The following is a 20329-nucleotide window of genomic DNA, read 5'->3' on the forward strand; positions in this document are numbered from 1 at the left end:
AAGTAGGGGTCGATCTGCTTGCCTCGTTACTGCTCAAGCTGAATGAGGCACATCATGACACTGTTTTCTGTGGCTCTAATGAATGACCCTTTTCAGCTTTAATATATTATTGAAATAATAAATTGAATTCTTATCTGCTCGGTGTTTGAGGTTAAAAGAAGCAAAAAGATAATGTTGTGGAAAGAGGGAAAGTTGGGTTGTCCATGATAGGGAATTAAAGTGAAGATAGTTATCCCAGTGTCGTGTAAGTAGCCTTAATCCTCACTAAGAGATAATGTGCAATACAGCCAAGTGATTAGGGAAAGCCTGACTCTACCATTTAAAAATACTGCAAGCCAGGATGGAAAAACACTGAGGGGTGTAAGAAAATTGGAAGAAGAAAAACTTTGGTGGAGGTTTAGAAAATGTTTTCTGACAACCTTACAGGCTGGATTGTAAAATAATATTCCTGAGGAAGAGGTTAAAGCCTGTCTTTGGAGACTTTTAAGACCAAGCTGAACCAAATCTCAAGAACATGCTAATTGAAGAGGATATAAATGAATGAGTCTCTGCAACAATACAATAAAAAGAGACAGAATCAATGTAAATACTGCATTTTAAACTTAGAAACCAGGCTTTAGGGTGTGTATGTGTGCATGGTATGTGCTTATTCTAATTGAATATTTTGGTTTTACTGGAAGAAGTGTATTATTTACGTCTTAGATACATGAAGATGTACATATGAACCTGTATCCAGACTAAATTTTCTGTCCTGGTAAATGTTGGCATATCCATAGAGAGAAAATGGGCAAGGATGAATTCCCCTCAAAGTGAATTCTCTAGATGAAACAGTTATTAATTGAAAAATTCTTCAGTCTAAATTCCTGAGCGACTTCATTCTTCTTTCACATATTATTTTAAGACAGTATGTAAAAAAGAATGCTTTAATTTTTAGTATCAACAAAAATCATTACCCCTCCAATTTTTGGAGTGTTTCACCTTAAGGAAATGGAAGGCAAGATGATGTAAACAAGGAAAGGAGAAATGTGTAGGAAACGAGTGAATTTAACTGTCAATCGTACTGTATGCAAAAGAGTTCACAATTAAAGTGAAATGGGCTGAAATGTTTTAGATTAAATATTAGCATATTGTCAACTTTTCCATTATCCTTTCAATAAAGCAAAGTAGAATATTGGAATGATAACAGATCTGAAATAAACTGCAGTTCTTTCAAAGAGCTCATAAAGTTATATTATTGTGTCTTTAGAGAGTGGTATTTCAGTTAAATATAACTTGATTCACAGTGGGGTTTTTTTTTGTTGTTTGTTAGGTCGAACTTACAATGATTTAAATCAGTACCCTGTCTTCCCTTGGGTTATCACCAACTATGAGTCAGAGGAGTTGGACCTTACACTTCCTAGCAACTTCAGGGATTTGTCAAAGGTATTTGTCATCAAATATACCTTTATATTTTTATCATAGTAGTTTGCAGTCTTACAAACATTTTCTGCTGTGTTTAATACGTTACTTGTATGACCAATAACAGTGTTTCATTTCTTCATGTGTGTACTGATAATAGGAATCAGATTGTGTAAGGATGAATTATTAATGCATTCTTATTGCTTCTGATTGTATCAACTTAATCATAGTTATTGGAAGGTGCTACTAGTTGGAATATAGACATTACATTTCATTTCAAATTTTAATGAAGTTAGAGATGCTGAGGCTGTTAAAGAGTAAAAATTAGCCTTTTGGGTTTGAGTTTTTTTCCTGATGAGAATCGTGCTTTTTTTAGTAGCAAACCCTGTGATACCATTGTAATTTAGGTACTTTTAAATCACTGCCTGTATTCCAGCGAGTAGAAGCTTTATTTTATCACTTCCTCTGTGTACCCCTTCAGGTATGCTGGAGTAATGCAGCTGTCCTTTGTCAGACAGACATTGGCAGGTTTGAACAATTTTTCTGAACAATTCTTTTCTGGCAGAGCAGCCTTGTGGGTTTTTCAGCACTCCCCACCCCCCACCCTGTTTGGAGATTCGATATACAGCCTGTTGATAGAATGTTTATTCTCTTGCAATGCTTTCCCAGAAAGGACTATTTCATTTTCCGAAGTAGAAGTATCTCTCATTTTCTCTACTAAGGCTGAGTGCACTGATCAGCAAGCAGGATCTTTTTCTAAAAGGTAGCTTATGTGGGAAACGGTTGGCACATGGATCAATATAGTTAGTTAGTAGAAAAGGTAAGAGAGTATTTTAATTATAGTTTTTTTTTCTTTAAAGTCTCATATAAATTGGTAATTTGCTACTAAAAAAATTTCCGTGGAAATATGACAGCTTTAAAATTTTTGCTTTCAGTTTGCAATTGATTAAACTAAACACAGGTCTGTGAAAAGGTTTTATTACTAATTTAGTATTTTAGCCTTAAAAGAGGTACTGTATAGTCAGCAAATATATAGACAAGTAAACACACACATATATACACATGTATATATGTATATATATATATATTTGAATATGTGTGTATATATATCTACATTTGAAGATTGTACCATTTCTTTTGAATGTGTATATGTACACATTTAAAACCAAAGCAGAGATTCTGAGGTTGCAACTATTGTTGCAACTTTTCCTAATAGTGTTACTTAATGTGAATAAGTCATTAACTAAGGTTTCTTAGAATGTCTGGATGACACAGATCCACATTCATGGGTAAACCTGCACATACTGTATATTTTAACAAATCTTTAGAAGTTAAACATATATTCATTTAAATTTTTTTTTCTTTGTGGAATTCACTAAATGCTATTTAATAATCCCCTGGCCAGAAGGTATCTGAACGTATTTTACAGCCAAAAATATCTATCACCAAGCTAAAGTATTCTTATGCTTTGCACTTAAATCAACATTGAAAACTTAAAGTAGCATCAGCTTTTTGTAGCTTGAGTTAGTACATAAATTAAATGCACTAATCATTAATGAATTCCTTGGTAATGACATGATTTTTGCAACCTCATTTCCCATTAATTTTTGTTATGTGATGCTTCTGCATAGGTCATGTCATTGCTGAAATAATTAAAGACAAGGAAAAGGATTCTCCAGGTGCTGTACTTCTGAAGAGTCTCCTTTTAATTGTATTTTCATTTAAAGAGTCAATTCAATCAGCACTGTAGTCCTGGTCTTTCTTCTTCCCTGAAACAGAACACTTTTTTCCCATTTTAAGTTAGGTACTGCACTTACCTCCATTTGAGAGATTGGATAGCAAACCTGCTCTATTCCTATGTGGTTTTTTATTAACATTGACTGGTTATATGGATTTCTCTGTTCATGAAAGTAGTCTTTGAGGTGGATTGCTAAGTGTGCTTTCAGTTCTGAGGGAATCTCCATTGCTGGTGCTGAGGGAGACATTACTTGGGTTGCGTCTCTGTCTACATTCAATCTTCTCAAGCATCTGCTGGAAAACTGAGAACCTTAAACAGCACATAATTTTTGTATATATATATATAAATAAACACACACACACACACACACACAGAGTGAGAGTGTTTATGCCATACCTATTTCAAATAAAGCAGTTCAAGTTTTGGTTACTGTTTTGGCATTTCTAGCAGTAACAACTCCATGTAGCTTAGATGTTAAACTTTTGTGTCAGATGATGGATTTGTGACAAGTATCTGGAAGACCTTGGTAATGTTTTATGAATGCTAATGAAAATCTGTGGATGTCATGTATCTTGTGATATTTTCATTGCAGCACTATTATCTTGAGGGTAATGCTTCCAAATATGTGCTAACTAGGGATTGTAGTATGTGTGTGTTTTTGCACTGCTAAAGGTTTAAATATTTAAAGATACTTCACTTAAATGTCTACATGATTTTAGCAGTCATTTATTTCCTTTCTTTATGCATGGCCAGAAACTCATCAGAGTTTAGTGCTCCCACTGTGTAAAGAAGAGAAAAACTTTGGTTTTGATCTGGCAGAAAGGAAGTCACGTCAAAGTTTTTACTTTTTTTTTTTTTTGCTGTCAAAGACAATGAAGAATTTACTTTTAAAAATAATTGAGAAATTGCAAGTTAAGTGGCAAATCTAAGTAACAGTTTTTTTAATGTGTCAGCTAGGAGTCCACAGTTAGTACAGATTTAAAGAGCTGCAGAGTGTAGGTTAAACCAACACTTTGTGTAAGCAGCTTCTTATGGCACTGTTTTGAACATCAGTCACACAATGATAAACCAAAGCAACTGAAATGGATTGTGGTTAATATTGCTGTCAGCCTGAGGAACGCTCCTGACAAATGCCAGGAGTGCACTGCCAGTCTGTTACCCTGCTTTGACTCAAGTGTTTATTCCTTAAGAGGTGACTATGGTTGGGAATGAGCATTACATATTATATTTATGGTGGTATATATTTTATTTATACAACAGGCACAGTTTCCCACCAGAATGTGTGGCTTTTTCTGCATTACTTGTGTTATTCATAAGCACATTCTTTTCCTTATTCAGTGGAAGCTATAAATTACACTGTGTTTCTGAACTTGGATAAAGAAAGAGAATAGAAGTAAAAATACATGGCAAATACTGAGATATGGAAGCATGATTTTATACTCTCAAAACTTTGTTACAAGATCTTGCTGTGTGCAAGGAGCTGTTGATAATTTTCCTTTCATAAGGCACAACATTTGTGTAGGATCATAAACTGACACTACTGGAAGAAGAAATTTATGCTGCTCCTAAATCTTCTTTTCTCTGCACTATAGCTACATGTGTACATAATAATATTTTTATTCATACTTTTATCTATTCCATGCAATATTTGCTAAATCATCATCAATTTTATAGAGGCTGTTATGTATGTAATGACTTCTTTTCCAGTCAAGTGTACAAAAGCAACAAATAGTTCTCACCTTCAGTGAAGTGAGGTGTTTAATTGGTATGTGGGAGCTACTAATATAAAACACACCTTGACAGAAGAGAAGTAATAGATTTTTTTTTACTGTGAAAAATTAGAATAGTTTTGTTGTTCTGATGTGAACTTTGCTGTTGGGTGTTCTTTATTATGTCAGCCTGAATTCTGTTGCAGGGTGCCCAGGGTGCACAAGTGCACTGCATATAAATCTTCTGCTTCATATTTTCTCTCGTGTGGAAGCAGATTGGGATGGACATGAAATTTGCTTAGTTATTTACCTCTTGGCAAAGAGGTGGAAGCTAAAAAATGGTTTAGTGTAACCTATTAGAGTTTTGCAAATTTTTAAAAGATTTTTTTTTTTTGTCTAGATAGGCATTAAAACTTGTACAGATATTCTGTGAATCAAGTGCTTTCATGTAGGAAATGTAAATTACATTTTATTCAGCTCCTGCCAAATGCACACAAAAGTAGTGCAGTTAAAACTGATGAACTCACCAGGACTCAGTGTCCTTCTAAGCGTAAAGAGTGTTCAAAATTTGGACATTAAAGGAGGATGAGAGGAACAGTGTGAGAAATAACAAGAGTGGGTGCAATGGCAGTGATTTGTTTTGATAGGCAATTACATCTGGAATTTAGGTGCTGAAACTTTTGAGGCTGGGTACTGCTGTGCTCAGCACCTGTCCTGGCTACCTTGTCACTGGTATTTCAGGTAGGAAAGATACCACTTTGTTAAAAACTATTCCAAAGTCAGACAGGATAACCTCAGGGCGAAGGGATGAATATTTTTCCTCTCAGGATGCTTCATGTGAATCCCCTCTTAAAACAGGACATTACAGGAAATAAAATATTTTAAAATTCGTAGTGGGATCTGTGGTACTTACAAGTAGATTCATTAAATTTTCTAGAATTTTGGATATCTCAAGAAACAATGTTAGAGGCATTAAAGCCATCCTGAATGGTAGCTGGGATATCAGTGATATCTGAAAAGGACACACATTTTTCATTATTCATTTTATATTCTGTTATGGATTTTGATATTTTTAGTATAAAGTATATTTATCAGATCCTCTCCTTTTTCAGGCAACAAGTTTTCATGTTTTTTTTGTGAAACACAAGTTGCTTCTCAGAGGAGAGGAGCACTTCATCCTCTCTAAAATTTAGGTTGGTGAACTTGAACATTGGACATAACCACACTGGGAGAAACTTAGAGGAGAAGGGAAGCATACAAACAGGAAGTACTCTGAGCAAAACCTTTCTGGTGTTGATTCCATTTAGGAAACCGTGAAAGAGCAAAATCTAGCTGGGAGAATGAAGACTCACTTTTCCTGATCTGGTTTCTTTGCATATACAGAGAGCTGAAAAGGGAAGGTGGGATGAGAATTGTAAAGAATGTCTTTGCAGGGAGCTGTGCAAGATTATTAACTCCACATCCCATGATAGTGCTAGAACTTTAGGACTGTTATGGGCTTTCTTTGTTTAGATTGGATAATCTGCTTTGTAATTAGAAGCAGTACAAACTAAAGTGTTGAGTAGTCTGTTATGTTCCCTTGAAAGTTTTGACTTAATAACATCATTTTTTCCCAGTTCTAAATGGGGAAAAATGATGTTATGAAACTCTGGAATGCCAATGACAGTCAGCCAGATGCCGTCATGGATGAGTGATAAAATGGGTCGATCGTCCTTTCTGACAGCTGAGCCGATGTGTTGTATCATTTCCGGAAGCACACTTGTCAAAACTGGGAGACAAAGCTGCAAAGGGTCCCATGAGTCTGTGGCTAATGTGCCGCAGCCCTCTGTCCCTCTGTCCCCAGCCCGTGTCTGCAGCACCACGGTCAGGGACCTTCCCCCGTCCCCGCCAGCCTCGGCGCCTTGGGTTCAGCACCACGGACAGGGACACCCCGAGACTGTCGGGGGAACAACAGGGACACAGCAGCGAGGAAGACCAATTTGTTAATTAACTAGCGATTGGGTTCTTAAAGCTGACTTAGAGACACTCAGCTGTTTGGGTTTTAGTGTCAATTTCTTGTTTCACTTTCAGGGCAGAGATTGACTTGATATGTTGATTTGAGCTTCATGCAGCATCTATCTCAGCACCTTTTTTCTAACAAACGTGATTTCCATAGTGGTCTGTTTCTCCTGTGGAGACCTGCTGAGGCTGGAACTTGTACCCAAATGTATCTCTGTGATGATTTATCAAAACATACTTTCTGAAATCCTACTCTTAGTGTAGATAGATTTACAAAAAAATATTCTGGTAATTTATGTTGCTCTATGACAATGTGATAACCATCCTTTTATAGTATCATCTTGGGATTTTTTTCTTGGCTTTAGTTGGTTATTCTCTGTGTCACACCAACTTCTCTAAAGAATATTACAAGTGGATGATAGAATGCATCTCGTTGCCATTCTTACTTTCTCTTCCATGTTCTCTTTGTTTTCCACCAGAGGTTTATTTTCTGAAGCCACAAGAACCATACTGTTTGTATCTCAGATGCATATATCAGTTTCTAGGATCACTTACCGATCTTCAAGCAATCTTCTTAATTTTTTAAAAAAATTGTATTTAGGTATTAGGGCAAAAGCCAAGCTTACAGGATCAAAAAGAATAATTTTGGTAATAAACTTAATAATCTTAATCTTGCTTTTCAAGGAAGAATATTTGTTTGGAATGTAGAAATTCCCAAAGATACAAAATACTGTTGCTTGAAATTAACCATAGATGTTCAAAATTATATTCCAAGTTTGTATCTACTGTTATTGTCCATCTTGCTCTTGAAAATTGTTTCAGTTTTAGGTGCCCTGGACATATGTTATCTTACAACTGGAAATCAACTGAGGGAGGTTCATGACCTTTTAAATGATCACAAGAAACCATGGGGCATATGTCTGGTCATAAAATCTACTAGAAATCAAAATAAAGTAATTACACACACGTCTTGGGCCAAAGACATTCTAAATGTGTGTTTTCTGTCTTTCTAATGTAAAGTGGAAGTTATTCTCTTCATACAGTCTCTCTTCCTTTTTATATTCATACATTTGAATCGGCACATCATGGATGCTACAGCACACATCTGTGTAACTCAGATTTCTGAGCAAGCACTATGGTTAAAAATTGCACTCATATGGGAAATAAATATGGGAATTTTCTCACCTAACTGGAGCTGTCTAAAACTGAATTGGTCGAACTCCTGGGAACAGAAGACCTTTTGGGAGTCAAACAAAAATCAAGATTTAAAAATAGTGGTTAGAAAATGAGATCATGGTAAAATAATGATAATCTTTGTTTAAGGAGGAGTTTAAGAGTTAGTTCTCAGACTGTGGGCTTTGATGCACACATCTGCTGATCTTTCTAAAACTCAAACATCAACAGATAAAAATGTACATCAAATGAAGAAAATCAATACAAAAAGAAATACTAAGAAAAGATGGTATGATCCTAAAAGCTTGAGGTGAGTAATTTAACAAGATTAATTAAAATAATTTAGATATCATTTCCAGCCAGTCACTTGAATCTGCCTCAGAATCAGAAACACGAGGTTTGTTTCCAAAGTGACATTCCAGAAGTTTGTTTGGTGCTTTATACTGTTCAGCATAGTTGCTAATCTGAAAAAGAGTGTGAAAAGGGAGCTGATAAAACTTCCTGACAATGTTCGTCTGTTGATGGTATTGAAGGTGATGGCTGACTAATCAGGATATCTTATGAAACGGGGAATAAGATGATGGATGAATTCACCTTAGGAGCAAAGCAATGGATGTGTGAAACAAGATACATTGATGGGCTCTTAGCTGACTATTTGTATTCAGGATTGATATAATCTGATTGGAATAGTTTTATGAAACAGTACAGATTACAATAAAAAGCTCCTCATACGTTCCCAAGTACCCTTTCTAGCCTTCTGCCGCTCCTTTTCTCAGGCTTGGTGCATACATATGATGCAGAATAATATATATTTTGTGAGCCCTGACAGAAATCTGCAAAAAAAGCAAATATGTATCAGCTTTTGACTTGAGGTCCTGTGCTCTTAGTACCAACTAAAGAATTCTGGTTTTAGTTCTGATTGTCTTAAGTGGATCTGGTATTAGGTACAATGGCAGCTGTTTTCTGTGGCTTGTATGATATGTTGGCAGAGGACCATGGTCTGTGAAAGGAAGGCGAACAGAGAATGTTTCCATCTCCTGCTATGACTCAAGTGTGTGTGGCTTCTCACTTAATCATGTTTCTCAAAATCCATAAAAGGATTTTTTGTTTGTTTGTTTGTTAAGCAAGTGAATAACAGAGCAGGGTTTTCTTTCACTTGACAGGTTAATTCATGGAGTGTGCATGCAAATGTTTGCTTTTGGCTGGCAGGGTTGTTTTCTAAGTAAGTCCATACACTCCTCACTGCCTGCAAGCAGCTGGATTTCCCTCATGATTCCCAGGGACATCCAGCTTCCTTTCTTCCTGACCTCTTGGAAATGTACAACACATAACAACTGTCTTCAATTTGGCTTCCCAGCAGCATTAGGGTGTAGTGATACCTCAGATACACAGTGTGCGACACATTCAGTTGTGCTGAACAATTTATTAAACCTTACTGTGCTTCATTAGTGTGTGCTTAATTGGTTTGCAGTTCAGCAGTGCATTGTTTTGCAATCTGCTACAGGTGGTGTAATAGCATTTGATACTATTGTTGGTACTGTGAAGGCATGGAGATTTTTCTTTTAAATTCAGATTCCTCCAAGATTTTAGTGACCTGAGGCATATCCTGTCACTGACATATTGCTAAAACATCACTAATATTGCATAATAGAGTTGTTTGGTGTTTTTTTCTATTTTTATGCTTAACATTAGCTTATGACCCGTATTTTTTAACTGTGAACTTTGGGAATCTTCTGTCTTTCGCAATATTAAGTATTATTTATATTGACATATTCAGACATTCTAGTTATTAGACCATCTTAAGATCAGTTTTTCCTGACCATTCCTGCTGTCTCAAAGGAATATGCATGCTCTTGAAAACATCTGAAATATAAACCATATGTACAAATACTTCTAATTTGCATGCACATGACCTTTTTTTGCTTATGCTCCAGCCCTTTATCAAATTCTCAGTTTCGTGAGAATAGAAATTGGAGTATTTGAAAGTTTTTAAAGCAGAATGTGATGATGTGTTTATATCAAAATAGGTGGAGTACGCTTGCCAATATTCATAATTATTGCAGTTTCAACATTGTGTATACAAGAAGTGTTCAACTAGGGAATTCCTTATTTCACTAAGAAAGCACATGAAATTCAAGTAGCTGCTTGTGTTCTTAAGGGACTAAAATACAATTCACAATTAATAATAAAAAATAGCATATCAGTTCAGAATTATTGTGTATCACACTGGGGAAGAATAAAAAGGTTCTGTCAAGTTCTATCCCTTTGTCTTCAGATAAATTTTGATTTATCAAAATTCATATATCCCCCTCCTAGCCTAGTCTTTGATGTAGGTTTTGGGGGGTGTCTGCTGTGAAACCACTGCTTTTTTTTGTGAATGAATTGGTAAGGGCTGCTTTTCTCCTTGATAAATTGCTTCCATTTTTAAAATCTTACAGCTCAAGGACACTTTGGTTGATCAATGAGGGCAGCTCAAACAGTTCAGCAGATAATTGTGTTTGTTGTTTTCTTTGGGATGTGGTTTTTTAATGAATTTGAGTTAGATATGCATTAAAGGTAAGATGCCCTCTGAAAAGGATAGGACCTACTTTTTAAGAAAACCAGTTTTCTGAGAGGAAGAATAGTGAGGCCTAGCAGTGAGTGAGAATAGGCTGAGAGGTGGGAATAGCATTTTTTGGCTGTTCTCAAACCCCGAAATGACAGATGAGAGAGTAATGATCTACACAATATGAGTGAGTTCCCAGATATTTCCCAGCTGACCTAAGCGAATAAAGTTTGGGTTTAGTTTAAACCCTTGCATCTTGTCTTTGTATCTCTGTTTGGGAAAAAAGGAGTTTTACTGTGTGATCAGGATGTCCTACAATATAACAAGTACTGGCTCGTTCAGTCAGTTTTGTGTTGGTGATACATAAAATAACTAAACAATGTTTGAGTGCAGCAGGGCTTCCAGCAGTTGGCATGTTCATGGAGAAAACCAACACTGAAACACTCAACACATCAGTTTCCTGAATGTTGGAGTACATTAATAAGTGGGCAAGCAGACAAATCTTAAGAGTGGAAGTAATGCCTTAAAATGGAAGACCTGAAGAGCTCCACTTGTTAAGTTTATTAAAAAACCTAATTATATTCTGTAAGTATGTTTAAATTCAGAATATACTGGGTGAGTAGAGACTCTGCGTTATGTTAGAGAGAAGCTTAGTGGGATCTCTTTGGTAACACACCAGTGAATTCGTAACCAAACTGGAATACCTCTATTTTTTAGAATGAGGGTAACAACTATCAGTAGAAAAAGCTTCCAAAGAAAGTAGCAGATTGTCCACGTACTCAGGAGTCAGATGCCTTTCTGGAAAGCAGCTTGGCCAAACACAGCTTGTGCTGTAATCAAGTGTAAATAGTTGGGCTCCAAATCATGTGATACAAAGGCATTTAACCTCTTGTCACACAAGCTCAAGGCTAGATGAGATGACCTAAGGGTCCCCCTGGTCCTTTAGGCCCAATATGAAAAATAGCAGTAATGAAAACCAGATAGTCATCTTGAAAATAAGATGTACGGGAAACAAACATCATACTTGGCAAGGATGCTACCAAATGTGATTCACTAATACTGAAAATTGTATTCACAGGAATAAAAATACCTGGTTGTATGTGGGTAAGAAAACAGTGTAAAGAAAAGCACTTTTCTTTTTTCTGTCCTCTTTTTTTTTTTTTTTTTTTTTTCCTTTCTTTTTTTCATAGTGCTGTTGTGAAATATTTAGAGCAACGCTATTGAAAATATGAAAGCACATTAAATAAGAATAAAAAGCACCTCTTGTCTTCTTAAATGTAGGACGGTAAATAGTCATATAGTACTTCTTTCTTTATAAGACTTCAATCTGTTTATTGAAAATCATTAGCAATTTTCCAAAATTTACATATTCTTGAAGATGAGTGGCAGAGTCCAGGAGAGATTCTACCCTCTGCAGAGGAGCAGTGAACATTCTCCTTTCTTTTGTGGGGTGCAACAGGGCCTCTTCTGGAAGCAGAGGCAAGATGGGTCAGTGTTCCAATGTCTGGCACAAAGCAAGAGTAAGAACTAACAAATAAAACTGTACACCACAGTGTCTGGACACATTTGACAGCAGTAGATGATAAGAGTCAGTGTGTTTTCTCAGTTATTTTTCAGCAAACCATTTTTCTTTGTTATGTTTCAAAGGAAGTAAGCAACTTGGTCCAAAGACTGAGATTTACCATATTCAGTTCTTGGTAAAAATGTGAAATTATTTATTTTGAGGTATTCCTTTATTTGAGAGTACTTAAAAAAGAATATCAAGTGAAGTTTTTTTGTTGAGGTTTTTTTTGTTTGTTTGTTTGTTTGTTTGTTTGTTTGTTTGTTTTAAGAATGTATTTTAATTTTCATAGTTGTGGCACATGTTGCTATAACAACCACTTTGGGCCAAAAAATAGGTGATCATGCCTTGGAAAAAGTGAAAACAAAACTACCTTACCCCAGTTCTTGCCCCAGTTTGGATCCTCTTTTTGAATGAACGCTGACTTGAAACCCATACACATCATTCATTTTTCAATATGATTTGAAAACTTTGCAGCCATAAGTGATTGTTTTCTTCGTTTTTACTTCTGTAATCTCATCCATTTTTTTTGGTCATTGGAATTTTTCTCTCTCTGCTTTTCATTTTCCCTTCTCCATCTAAATAAACATTTTTTTTATTGGCGAACTAAAATCTGATTTTCCTCTGGGAAAAGAGGTGCTGCAAATAAAATATGTTCTGGAATTTCAGGATATGAAAGCTTTTCAGCTCATTCTTCCTTAAAGATCTGTAGCTATAGGGAAACCATGTTGAGCAGTGTAAATTTGTGGTCTTAAAGCTACTAGCTAGCACAGCTTAGATTAGAGTTCCTCTTTTTCCCTTGGCATTTACCCACAGGGGAGGGAATACAGTATGTGATCATGATTCCCTGTTAATTTTGCGATATGAATTAACTGAGAAATTTAAATTATTTTTTCTTTTTTTTTTTTTCTTTATTCTGTAGTTAACTGTGCCCAGTGCAGTGTAACACAGTAGAATCACCTCACCCTTAGAAGCAGTTGTCAGAAAAATATGGGCCTGCCTGGTAGAATGTATTAGCCCAATACATTGTCTCCATTTTATTATGAAGCTGCTGGGGAAGCTGTGATATACAGCACTGTCATTACAGATCTATTGTTAGAAGGGCTCTACAGTCTTCTGTGCACTGCCATTAATTTATAGCAGTAAACAATATGTAGCCCTCCAACTGCAGCAAAGCAGAATCTTTTAATGAGGTGGATGTTATTACCACAATAAATCAGTGCATTCGTGTAATGTATAATTCAATGTGTGTATTCCCACTGTAACTTCTCTGAGTAAGCTGATAGTGTATCATTGTCAGTGCACAGCTCCACAGTTCTTTTATTTTTATTTTTTTTTTCTAAGCTTTTTTTATTTGGGGACTTTTTTTTTATTTGCTTGCAAATAAATGTGACATGTCTTGATAGTTGTCCTGTTGCAGGCTTCAGAAACCAACTGTAACAATAACAGCTAAAATCAATACTGTGGATTCTGGCTATATAGATCTCTGCATGATACCTTTTTTTATTTTTTGAAAAGAGAATGGAATCAATTCTAATTGGGTTTTGCTTTATATTCAAGGAATGTAATTCTATAACTATTGATTTGGGCTATACTCATTTGGAGAGTAATAATAGAGGCAGATAAAGGGAATACATAAAATGTTACAGAACCATACAGCACAACACTGTTCCTATTTTTAATTTGTATAATTTGTCTACCAATGACCTTCTTTCTTCTTTTTCTCCCTCAAGCATAGCTGAGCCTTTAGGGAAAATCAGTACAGATGGAGATTCCAAAATGGTTCTTGTAACAAAGAGACTTCTTGGAGTCAGTTTCATACTTCCCTGGAATAAATTTGCTAAATCAGATAAAAATCCTTTTATACAGGAACAACTTCTTTTAAAGGGTTATATTTCAAATTAGTGAACTGCAAAAATAGTAATTAACCTAAGATGTTTTCCTTTATCCTACTGTAAAGTGAAAGCTGCTCTAAGTAAAAAATGTAAGATTAGATTTTAGGTCATTCAAAGATCTAATCTGTCCTAGGAGAGAAAATACTTTGAAGCTTGTATGCCAAATTTCACGTGAGCTGCAAAGAAGCAGTTATTTGAATAATCATAATCTCAATAGCAGATGGAGTTTTTCACTTGAACTCTGCTTGAATTAAAGACTTGGTTACTGATACTTTTGTTTAAGGACTTTCAGTTTTCCCTCACCTTGTAGTGTATTCGTAAGCGTATTTATTCTTGAAGAAGAGAGAGAAGGAAATATTGTTTCGTGTTTATTCTTATATCTGAATCCACCCATTGTCTGTACAGATGAACATAATTTACATTAATAACATACCAACAATGTGCTCAATCTGTATATAAAATTGTATTGCTTACATATTTTACATGTATAGCCAAAGATATTTTAGAATTCTTAAAGCATTTTACATGTGAAATTGCTAAATTCACTTTTGGGTTTCTCAGTGATTTGTGTGATCTCTACTCATGTTTTTTCAAATCATTTATACAAAAGTCTGCTGAGGAAATGCACAGCTATAGATAGCAAAATATTATGTTTCCTACCTTTAAATAAATCCCTGGGTGTTTATATTCTAGGTAAGCACTGAACAAAGAATAAAAGTATTGGTTAAAGCGTGATAGACATTTTTAGTCATATATACCTTGTTTCTTTTATATCAATGTTTTATATAGAAATTCTGGTCTTTCATTTGTCTGTTTCAAAGGTTAAGATTCTATAAATTAAGTAAAACTTGGCTTGAGGTGGTAAATAAGAAAGCATTACTATTACAGGAATAGTAATATCAAAATTCCATGTTAATGTTCTGCCGCCCTATCAATCACTACTTCTTTCTCAAAAAAAATCAGAAAAAAGTTTCTCAATATCGCTTACTATTTGCTTAATAGTGTATCAAACATGCACACATATCCACAGGCACCCAAGTTAAACAACACTTTGTCCCAGACATTCCACTGTGAATTGGATGGAGTCAGTGACTTGAATCAGCAGTAAATGGAGCCTGTGTTAATGCAGAGGAGATTTTTCCAACCAGCTCTGTGTGTGTACATGGAATCCTGGTTCCAAGTATACACTCCATCTCCTCAGGTGCTTACAGGAACCAACATCTGCTTCTGCAAAGCACCAAACCCAGTCTTCTCCATGCATGCCAGTAATTCTGGTTACCAAAAAGAGCAAGGGGAGTATGCTGTGATAGTATTCACATTAATCTTCTTTGCCTAATGAGTCTATTTTTACCAACCTTGCAGCCTATTGGAGCTTTGAACCCAAAGAGAGCAGCGTTCTTTGCCGAGAGATACGAATCGTGGGAAGATGATCAGGTGCCAAAATTTCACTATGGCACTCATTATTCAACAGCAAGTTTTGCACTCACATGGTTGCTAAGGATTGTAAGTATATTTCTTAAAAATGCTTTTCCTTTAAATGACAATGAAAGCAACAAATATCTAAACTAAAACTCAATGGTATATGAGAATACTGAAATTTTCTAGTAATTTTAGTCAGTAGGGTAGAAATGTGCTCCAAAGTCCAAGCAGAAAGTTTCAAGTTTTTCTGGTTCAGCCTTTTCAAATCAGTAAACATTTTTCTCCTTAAAAATTGCTTTAAATGTGGTTAACTTCCCTTCCTTGAGTATTTTCTGACTGGACCAAGTACAAAACATTTGTGGTTCTTAATTAATGTATTTAATTTTCCCCTCCTAATGAGTGTGAGGTGGTTTCTGATGATCATGAAGTTCTGTGATGTAAGTTATTAATTTTTAAAAATCTGCTACAGTTTATATGGAAGTAACTTTGAGCTGCTACATATTGATAATGTATTGGTTAAGCAGTGCATTTTTCAATAAAATTGAAAGGCGATTTATCTCCTAGGAAGTAATTTCTTTGGGAAAGCATTAGCAGCACATCATTAATTAAAGCTTGTTAGAATGTACAAGCATACATAAATCCTTGAAGTAATTTATAGTGCTTAGCTAATTTCAAGCAATTATCCACTAATATGTGCTTAAGTGTTCTTTAACTAAGAGGAGGCTTTTAAATCTTCCAAACATTTTTCTAAATCATAAATTATATATGAAACAATAACAGTCCTAAAGCTCTCAGTATTGAATGCTACCTTTTAGATTAACACCTACCTTTTAGATCACCTTGAACAAAGTAAAACGTTATTTTTGTTACATGCTAGTTTAATAAATATCTAAGGCATCTGAGCTTTTTCATGTTGTTGAGAGCAACGTGTGTCACAGCTGACACAAAATGTAGTTTCTACTTCAGCCTTTGAGTATTTGCTTTTCTTTATCTAAGTATGTGTGTGAGGAGTAAGATTAAAAAGCATTTTATTGAACAAACAAGCATCAGTTTGTATTTCTCTTTCTTAAATAACAGAATTAACCCCTTGCTATTAGTCATGTGTTTGCCAGAAAAATAGCATCATTCACAACCAGACCCCAAAAGAATGATAATTTCTTTGTTTTACCCAGAAATTTCTTAAGAGATGCATTGTTTTTTTAAAATAATCTTATATGTATTTAGGAACCCTTCACAACACTTTTCCTAAATCTACAAGGTGGGAAGTTTGATCATGCGGATAGGACGTTTTCGTCTATTTCAAGAGCGTGGCGCAACAGTCAGCGTGACACTTCTGACATCAAGGTAAAAACATTTCCTGAACAATGTTAACACTTTTTATATTGCATCTGCCTTTATTGTAGCTGGGAATGTGGGATGGAAGGAAGAAGACTGGGAGCCATCCTATCATTTGGGAAAAGATGCAAAGGAGATGACATGTGGTTTTACTTTTATCAAACGTTTCAGTGAATTCTTTTGTAAAAGTAAAACAAACATTTTTATCCCTGATTTTGAACTGGGGAGGAAAACAAAGGACAAAAGAATGCTGGCAGTGGTGGGAAAGGTCAAATCCAAGCAGGTAAATTAATATCAGAGTTGGGTTTTTTTGATGGAAGGAAGAAAGGACAAGTGTAATGTGGAGAAAATCAGGATCTAGCTCAAGGATGTCATGCCACTAGCAAGAGACCTAAGTGACACAAAATCATTCACTCATGTATTTGGTGAGCAGACAGTTTAGGAAAGGTTTGATTTGCAAATTAATGGAATGCAAAAATTATCAACTAACAATGTTGAAAAAGAGATGTCTTTCCTGCATCTATGAGTCCTTACCAATAGAATCGAAGGCAATAAGTGACAAGTGGAATTAATACCACTTAGGAAAAGATATAATGTCCATATGAAATTGGGAAAGAAGTGTTTAGAAATTACAAATACAGTAGATTTTTTCAAATGAATAATTGGTCATTATGGGCTTAATTTCCTTGTAACCCACAAGATTGGCAGATGGAATTTCAAAGTGCATTTTTGGGTTTTTTTTGAGAAATGGAAAAGGAGAAAGATATCAGTAGTGGACAAATAAAATATTTAATACAGAAAAAAAAAGGGAGCCAAGAAATTATGAGGTGAGTTTATCTACAATTCACAGAAAAATACTGAGGCAAATAATCAGACTGTGTTTAAGTGCCAGGAAGATAGCTTGGAGACAAGCAAATGAAACACATGTTTATCAAGAAGAGATTATGTCAAAGCAATCACAGTTGCTGATGAGAAAAGGTAACAGACCTTCTGAGCAGAGGAGAAGCAGATGATGATCTTAGTTTTTTACATTGTCTTATGAGTGAGCTGGGATTACTCTGTCTAAAAGAATCCACTGTATTTGGAGAATAGCTACCAGCAGTTCATTATTAAAATTGAAAGATGTACTGAGCAGGATTCTTCTTGATAATAACAGGTTAGGCCTCAATCTCCATTGATATTAGATTGGGAGGTACTGGAAGTGGAGTGAAATGGGTAGTGCTTCTTGCAGAAGGGAAAAATTATTTTGGAAAAGTGTTAGGTGAAGTTTATTGGGGAAAAGTAATAATTGTAATTTTCATGCAGGGTCTCATACAGTTATAACACAAGGAACAATCTACTGTGGAAAAAAAAAAAGAAAAAAAGATTGAGGGTTCTAGTACATCACCAGTCCATGTGAATTAACAGTATTGTGGTTTAGCAATAGTGAGTAACATTTCATGGAACATACATCAACAGGAAATAATGGAACTTTCAAAATGTATGACAAAAATTTTCAATTTTGCCCACCTTTGATTTGGTCTGACCTGGAATATTGCACCCATAGTTGTAGGCTAGTTGGAGGGAATCTACACTGGAACAATGATAACAAGACAAGGTATTGAAAATAAAATACAGGGAAAGATTGAGTAGCTATGCTTATTTTTCTTCTAAAGCAGAGCAGATTGAGGAGGAACTTGTGTCCTTCTGTTGCAGGGAGACTACTGTAAGAAAAAAAAGGAAAAAAAAATCTCTGCTGCTCATTGATAAGATAGGAATTAATTGTCTTAAATATCAGGGAGATTTTAGTTAGAATTAAAGTGACCTTCCTAACAGAAAAATAAAATCAATGAGTGTTTCCCTGGCAATCACTGTAGGGAGGGATTTTCAGAAATGCTTGGGTAACTTTTGGAAATGATAGATGTGCAAGCTGGTGCTGCCTTTAGAGGCATCCCTACTGGGAAGGATGAGCTCTTGGAGTTGCTTACAGCTTCCTGAGACTGTGGATTGCTGTGAATTACATGATGCTGCTCTGAAACATCTGAGTGAGTATTGATTGACTACAGCAGTCTGTTGGTGAGATTGGATGAGCAACCAGGAAGGGGAATGAGATTGAGATTTCCATAGGACATGTTTAAAGAATTAGAAAGGAATATGTTTAAATGTGTCGATCTTCACTGGAAATACCTGTATTCCCCATATTTCAATACAGCTGTGAAAACCAAGTTTCCTGATACTTGGTGCTCTACCTTGCAAGTGTTTTTTAAATACATGGCTAAATGCAGAATACATATTCTGCATGCAGAATTGCAACGTTTTAGCCTCCTATTGCTTGAATGTGTTTAGTTGACTCATGCATGGAAGAGCCTGAACAAAGTGGAACATGTAATTGTGCTCCTTTAGTTATTAGCAAGTAGAGGGCACAAAGGAAAAAAGAAGGGTTCGTTCCTCTTCCAGATGAAAAAATTGTGACGCATAGAACTGTTGAGCTAATTATAAGAAGTGACTTCTCCTTGCTTCTCGTGTGGAAAGAATGAATGCAGTTATGATGCTGCTGTCCTAAGATTATTGTTAATCTTAGCTTTAAGCACAGTATGTTGCAGGGAGGACTAACAGGAGCTGGCTTTGGAAAGAAGTCTTGCTGGCTGGTATCACTTCAGCAGAGAAAGCTGAAGCATATGTGTGGTCACAACCAATTTGTGTCAATATCCTGGGAAAGCCTCGGATCGATGATCAAAGCACAAGTCCAGTGCTCCTCTGTAGAATAACCTCTGCGTGAACCTTGCAAATTTTGATTTCAAGAGGTGATATGTTGCATAAAATTCAATTTCCTAGTTCTCCCTATCAATTTATTTGAGCAACACAAATTAAAAATCCTTTGGAAGTTTGCTAGTGTCTCACTACCACTCTGGCATTATTTACTAATTAGCTCGGGACTGGTGCCTTTAAATGATTGACCATGTGTTCTTAAGTTAAATATTCTGCACTAAAGAATACTGAATATATTTAAATTCTGCAAGGGTACTTTTAAAGTACTATATAGACATGGCAATTAACTCAGTTGCTTCTTAATTTACATTGTTGGTGTAAACAATCCAGGTAGTGTTGTTAATACTGCAGAAAAAAGCAAACCTGGATAGCTTGGCAGTATTTGCCTGCACTTGTTCAGCAGCACTTTTTGCTTCTGGTTTGGCAGCTAACCTGTTGCAATAAATTTATTTCTCGTTATATTTACAAGAGCATAATTATAACCCATGTTGCACTTTGCATGTGTTTTCTCTTTTTCCACTGTAGTTTGCTGATTATTTTCAGGGGTTTTGTTTGTTTGTTTGCCTTTGTTTTGGTTTTGTTTGTTTGTTTGTTTGTTTTGTTACTAACGTGTACAGATTTCAAGATCATCTGAAATCCTCTTACTGTCCTCCAAACAGCTGTGTAGCCTTCTCAGTGTCATCTGGAATTTTACTCCTGCACCTTCTATGCCAGACCATTAATGAGATTATTGACTGGTATTAAGAGCAGGGCAGACTCCATTACCATGTCCTCCCAGTCTGACAGTGAACTATTGATAACTGCTCTTGG

The 20329-nt window shown here is 35.6% G+C and overlaps 1 protein-coding gene across 3 annotated transcripts in view; it reads left to right on the forward strand.

The window, feature by feature from the left end:
* LRBA (LPS responsive beige-like anchor protein) overlaps positions 1 to 20329 on the forward strand; it is a gene marked incomplete at its 5' end in the record, with an annotated part of 363200 nt that overhangs the window by 246745 nt on the left and 96126 nt on the right. For all 3 annotated transcript variants that reach the window (XM_083862452.1, XM_083862454.1, XM_083862453.1), the window contains 3 exons: positions 1310 to 1422; positions 15380 to 15520; positions 16661 to 16780. In XM_083862452.1, coding sequence (XP_083718578.1) covers positions 1310 to 1422; positions 15380 to 15520; positions 16661 to 16780 — 374 coding nt within the window. The remainder of the gene's footprint in view (positions 1 to 1309; positions 1423 to 15379; positions 15521 to 16660; positions 16781 to 20329) is intronic.

This window comes from Zosterops lateralis (assembly GCF_965231275.1).
Source record: "Zosterops lateralis genome assembly, chromosome: 5".
Lineage (NCBI taxonomy): Eukaryota > Metazoa > Chordata > Aves > Passeriformes > Zosteropidae > Zosterops > Zosterops lateralis.